Source organism: Plectropomus leopardus, chromosome 11 (assembly GCF_008729295.1).
Source record: "Plectropomus leopardus isolate mb chromosome 11, YSFRI_Pleo_2.0, whole genome shotgun sequence".
NCBI classification, from domain to species: Eukaryota; Metazoa; Chordata; class Actinopteri; order Perciformes; family Serranidae; genus Plectropomus; species Plectropomus leopardus.
This window is the reverse complement of record NC_056473.1, coordinates 7,212,366-7,218,365: the sequence shown is the minus strand read 5'-3', so window position 1 is coordinate 7,218,365 and position 6,000 is coordinate 7,212,366. Positions and strand designations below refer to the sequence as shown.

The following is a 6,000-nucleotide window of genomic DNA, read 5'->3' as shown; positions in this document are numbered from 1 at the left end:
CACACACACACACACACACACACACACACACACACACACACACAGTGAAAGCAGCACCAGCCTCTCAGTCACAGCAGTTGGTAAAGTAAAACAGAACTTTATAACTCTCATAAAGGTATTTAGGATTTATTGCAGTATGACTGGGACAGACTGCAGTAGCTTTAGGTAGGTGTATCTATTAAATTGGCAAATGACTGCTTGTCTTTACACGTCTGTTTAGAATAAAAAGGGAACTTATTTCTGATTTTAAACAGCCAGTGAACCAGAAACAACAACAGGAAATTCATTTTTTAGGAACATAAAATGCCATTGTGCAAACTAATGGGAAACTTGCCAGCAACTCCGCTAATCTTTAAATGTAGACCGTCAGCACTGGGTTTACATTAGCGTAAGCAGAAAATTCCACCTGACAGCTTGGTTCACTGAGTTTACATGTGGAATAAATTGGGACGCAGCTCTGCATCCTGATAATACAATCGCCAACTTCACAAACCACAGAGGAATCCTTTGAGCTGTTAGGCAAAAAAACCAGTCTGGGTGTGTCGACATGAAAAACATCTGGAAATTCAGTTCAACACAACACACTAATGCAAGCAGCAGTTACTTTAAAAATGAATTTATTTATTAATACAGTGGTATACTTAGAAATGTGTCGCAAAGGAAAAAAAAAAAAAGAAGTTGAACCGAAGAAAAAAATCAAAATAAATAAAAATAATGTCAGCCACACGGGAAAATAAACTAGTGTTGGGTTGAAGCAGTGTTATCATATCAAAAGAAAATAGTACTGATGTGCCATAATAAATTGTCTATTAGTACAAAAATACATTTCAGGGCACACAATACAGCATCCAGTATCACAAATAAAGGAAGGGACCACTCTTCACAGCAGACCCCCTCAAGTACATCTTTTAAAATCATTTAAACCAAGCACTTCTCTAGTTTGTAAATAAGAATAAAAAGTTTTCTGACTGTTAAAAATGCCTTAAGTAGTGTGTGTATATGTTGGTAGAAAAGTCAGACTTATTACTGCTTATGTCAGTTCCAAGGCTCAGGGGTATAACCAGAATACAAACATAACCAATGTAACCGCTTTCTCTTTTTTAACAAACGTTTTCTCTTTTATACAAAATAACAAAGATGTACAAAAGTTCATTTACAGAGAACCAAGGCCATATACTAGCAATATGTACAGCCACAATTTAAACATCTTCTAGCTTTTTGTATTTCCTCAGACTTCATATGCATAGCAGTAAAAGAAAGCATACCTTTTCATCAGCCTCAATTATTCTCGTGTGCTAAATCCAAGTTCACTGTTTATGAGAAAATGCAGAGACAACTTTATTCTTTCCGTAGTGATCGCAATAACTGAAGGATCCGATGTTTTTAAAGTTTCACTGAAAAGTTAATATGCAGATAAGGCATCACTGCTTGCAGTGTACGATGGGATTTTCATGTGTTGAACTTAGTAGTAGCAGGCTTCTGGACCTGAGTCATAGCACATGCATAGATCTCTAGACAGCAGGAGTTTGTAAAATCAAGTCAGTATATTTATCTACGGTAAAACATTGCTACAAAAACATCAGATTTAAACAGAGTGAGCCCCGTCACAACAGACGGGCGTACTAATACTTAACCTTCATTCTTCTTATTTTTTTTCTTCCTTCATGAGTCAGGCTTTCTCAAGTCCTCAGAGATCCTTCATGAGTGAAACGCATGACCACAGAACTCACAAACAAAAGTTTTGCATATACCAACTTTGCTGTTTGTGAGTGTTTTTTTGTTTTTTAAATTATCATTATTATTTTTTTTTTTACAGTAAGCAAAAATCCCACTGCAATATTAAACGAGTTTCCAAAATTCTCCTTTTTTTTCTCTCACACTGCTCTGACCTTTTACAAAATTAGCTAAAAATGTCAAAATGAGATTATTCAGTCTGTGGCACTGGTCATGCATTCCGACTTCAGTTCCTTTTGTTTAAATAATTTTAATCTTTATTTTTTGCAAGCCTTGAAAGCACCGAAAAAAAATAAAATAAAAGAACAAGAGTACAGCGTTGGGGATGCTGGACTCCTCCGACTCTCCTTATGTGTGTAGTTTTTTTTTCTTTTCTCTTTTTGGGCACAGTAAACAACGTGAGAGTGTCAGGTTCATACTTCATCGAGCAGCGCGCACCTCGTCGCGGCGGAGGGAGCACGGCAGGGGAAACTGAGGTCCCCTGATTTATCACATTCAGTAACAGGCCAGCTGTTGCCCTCTTCAGAAGTGGTCAATGAGCACAGACACACAGTTTGCACCCACCAGGTAGTTTGGGTCTCCGGGGAGGGATTTGTTCTGCCAGGTTTTGGGATCACCTGCAGGAAACAGACATGATGTCAGCTGCTAAATAGAAAAAAAACAGAAGATGCTCAAAACAAAAGAGATTTTTTGGAGATATGTGACATAAATAAAATATATATGAATAAAAACATGTATGAACAATGATGCTATAATGCATAAATAAAGCAGAAAATGATTTCCCGTTGCTCAGCATGAGTTTGTAATTGGATAATGATGAATTTAAATGTAATGAATGTTAAGCCAGTTACTTCATACTTGAATTTATATGGTGCCAAATTAGCTGGAATCCAAACACAGACAGAGAAAAGGGCATTTCAGGCACATGCATGTGATCAGCCTTTCTGAAAGCAAAGCAGTTCATAGAAATATGCAGCCGTTTTAGTTTTGCTGGACGAAAGTGTAATTCTAGATTTGATTCATAGCAGGAAACTTTGGATTCACACATACATTTGAGCTCTGTGTGAACTTTATTCAAACGCACACACAGATAGATGAGCAGCTTTAAACCTTTGCATGTCGTCTTTATGCATTAACACATCAGAAATGATTTGTGCAATTACGGATTAAAAACTGTAATCTATATTCAGCTATAGTCACACATAGCTACAATACTTATGACTCAATTTTTAAAAATATTTTTGGTGGTTAGATATAAACACCTGCATGTTGCTACATGACACAACTGTCTTTGTTTAGGAGGCTGGTGGCTTGGGCTAATTTAGTTGCAATTAGGTTATGGTACAGTTGCATTGTGGGTAGTGCAGGCAAGAAGACGTTATCTCTGGTTCTGCAGCATCAGTTTTGATCAGTTCCATGAAAAATGTCTATTGTGAGTTCAACAGCGTTGTAGGAATGCAGTGCTAAATGTGTGGAGTCTTTTAAAGCTGTGCGAAAGGCCATAGCTCTACCCAACTAAGTGAAAGTGAAAAAAAAAAACATGCTGGTTATGCGGAATCCTAAATGTGAGAATTTGATGCTTTTTCTGAGTCACAGCTTTAGATTTTTGGACTGTTGGTCAAACATACCATTTTAAGGCTCCTTAGGGCATATTTGACGGGTTAAAGCCTTAGCCAAATGTGGCGTACACTCTGACGGGGTTAAATTGATAATGGAAATAATTGTTAGTTGTAGGCCTTGTCAAACGACTCACTTAAAATAGCTAGTTTTGTCCGATCAGTAGTCCAAAACCAACAGACATTCAGTTACTGTCATTCTAGACAAAGAAAATTAGCTACAACTTATGCAGCACTTTTGCTTAAAAAAAGGTCTTAAATATCAAAATAGCTGAAACAATTTAGGTCGACTGACTCAGATCTATTCAACTAAATATTTCAGCTCTAGTGGCACTGCAGTGTTTTGCACTCATGACTTTGTGGAAGGTCAATATTTAAATAAACTCGGCTCCTCAGTTCATATTAAGAATAGAAATAAGAAAACAACTCAAATCTGTAAACAGCGCATGCATGAAGAAGAAGTGAGGGGGAATATGGAAAACAGATGAGATGATTATAATGATTAAGACAACAATGAAACTCTCCTCTCTAATCACTAAAGCCAGCCCAAAGACCCCAGAAGGACAGAGGACAGCGTACCCGACGAGGAGTCGGAGGATTTTAGAGCAAAAGACCAACCATCAGGGGTCATAGACGCACAGTGAGGTAAGCGCAGCTCCACCGGCTTCAGGAACTTGAGTCCATGTGGGCCACACATCACCAGCGGACTTAGCAGCGTTTCTCCTGCACAGACACAACAACAAGATTTGAATTCCCAAAATTTAACACGGAGGAATTAATCAGCTCGCAGGATTATTTATTACCCAATCAGGAGGCAAAATGAAGTCTGTCGCCAGACCTTCATGGTGAATGAGAAATAACTGTTAGCCGCCTTGTCAGGTAATGAAATTACCACACTCCCCTGATAATTCATGTAAAAAAAGCCTCAGTCTGAACTGCTGCTGTTCTTCTCTAAGATGTAATATCTGTTTGTTCCTTGACATATTCAGGGTATAAAGACACTCGAGGACTGACCTTTCTCCTTGTCGAGGGGGGGCAGGATACTGTTGTCCCGGCACACCTTGAAGTAAATCTCCTGCTCCACGCTCTCGGGGATGGCACCCTGGGGGATGATGATGCTGACGCCCGTCTCGATGGAGCTCAGGACTCCTCCGTTACAGTTGAAGATCCCCCGGGCGGTTGCCACCACCGTGTGTCCTTCGTCCTCGTCGTCATCGTCCAGCGTGCTGGGGCTGAGGGGCGGAGGCGCAGAAGTCAGCATCATCAGTCAAAACATTGCAGGCAGAGAATAATGCTCAGCAGAGGACACGAGAACAAACCCCCTGTGGACAAACACGATTCTTTCTGTCTTTCAGCAGCTCAGTAATTACCCTCAGAGAACTTCCTGCTGCTGCTGCTGGATGGGAGAATTTATGAGTGTCTCACCTTACAGGGATGGCCTTGGGGATGGCGTTGATGTTATTGTGCTGGTATTTGGGCCTGTTGTCCATAGTGCGTGTAAAGGTGTCCAAGCCGCTGTCATGATCCAGGGGCTGTGGTGACAGCTGAGGCTTCCCGCCGCTGTTGCTCACCACGCTGGGCTTACTGAGCAGGTCGGTCTTCACCTGTGTGTCGTTGGGCAGCAGGTTGTGGTTGAACTTGGGGCTCTCAAACTTGCGCTCAAAGGGCCGGGCTGAGCTGGTGTACGGCTTGGGGACGTAGCGGTTATAGCTAGTAGGAGCGGGAACACCCAGCGTCTTTGGCGGTGCTGTTTCAGTGCCGTTGACCGGGGACTTGTCGGGGAGGCCCCGCGGGGGCAGGTAGCCACCTGGTGTGGGTTCATCCCTGCTGGCCGGCCTGAGAGCTGGCAGCTCGGGTTTAGGATTGGGTGAACTCAACGGTTCAGGTATGGAGTTTGCTGAAAACATATGAAGGAAGATGCAGTCAAAATACTAATCTTTGTTAGACTATTATACCTTCGCACTTTGTTTGGGTTAACACTTTCTTTTTCATTTTTAATGATTGTTTTTAATGACTCATTTTCAGTGAATGCAACAAATAATGTCTCCACTAATCAAATAATCATTTGGTCTATAATATGTCATAAAATAGTAAAAAATGTCAATTACAATTTCCTAAAACCCAAGATGGGAAAACATTTTTTGACTAACAGTACAGCATTTAATAATAATCAGTATATAGTGATATAAATCAGAGAAAAGCAGTAAATCCTCACACTGAAGAAGCTAGAGCCAGGGAGTGTCAGACAGTTTCACTGGAAAATGATCCAGTAACTATCAGAATAGTTGCAAATTAGTAAACAATGAATTGACTGTATTGTTTCAGGTAAATCATTATACATAACAACAGAGTTGAAACAACAGGCTGCAGGCTTCAGCTCTCAAATGACAGAAAATCTGCAACTATTGTGATAAGTTATTGGTCATTTTCAAGCAAAGATGCCAACATTCCTCCGTTATGCTGCATTTGTTTATCTTATTTGACAGTAAACTGAATTTCATTGAGTTTTGTTCTGATGCTCAGACCTAAGAAGCAATTAAAAAGAGTCACCAAGCTTTAGGAAATTGCGAAGAACATGGTATAGGTTAGAACTTAGATAGCTGATTCTGACTTGTCAAGTCCTGCCTGTTGAGGAATAATAGTCAAATCA

At 40.2% G+C, this 6,000-nt stretch overlaps 1 protein-coding gene across 9 annotated transcripts in view; it reads right to left on the bottom strand.

Annotated features, from left to right (window-relative positions):
- Nucleotides 1-600: 600 nt before the first annotated feature.
- Nucleotides 601-6,000, bottom strand: part of tjp1b (tight junction protein 1b) — a 72,912-nt gene continuing 67,512 nt past the window's right edge. For 5 of the 9 annotated variants that reach the window (XM_042495377.1, XM_042495380.1, XM_042495383.1 and 2 more), the window contains 4 exons: nt 4,776-5,247; nt 4,365-4,582; nt 3,930-4,073; nt 601-2,351 (listed from right to left, as the gene is read on the bottom strand). In XM_042495377.1, the coding sequence (XP_042351311.1) occupies nt 2,257-2,351; nt 3,930-4,073; nt 4,365-4,582; nt 4,776-5,247 (929 nt within the window). In that variant the 3' untranslated portion in view covers nt 601-2,256. The remainder of the gene's footprint in view (nt 2,352-3,929; nt 4,074-4,364; nt 4,583-4,775; nt 5,248-6,000) is intronic. The other 4 variants (XM_042495378.1, XM_042495384.1, XM_042495379.1 and 1 more) reach the window with 2 other exon arrangements.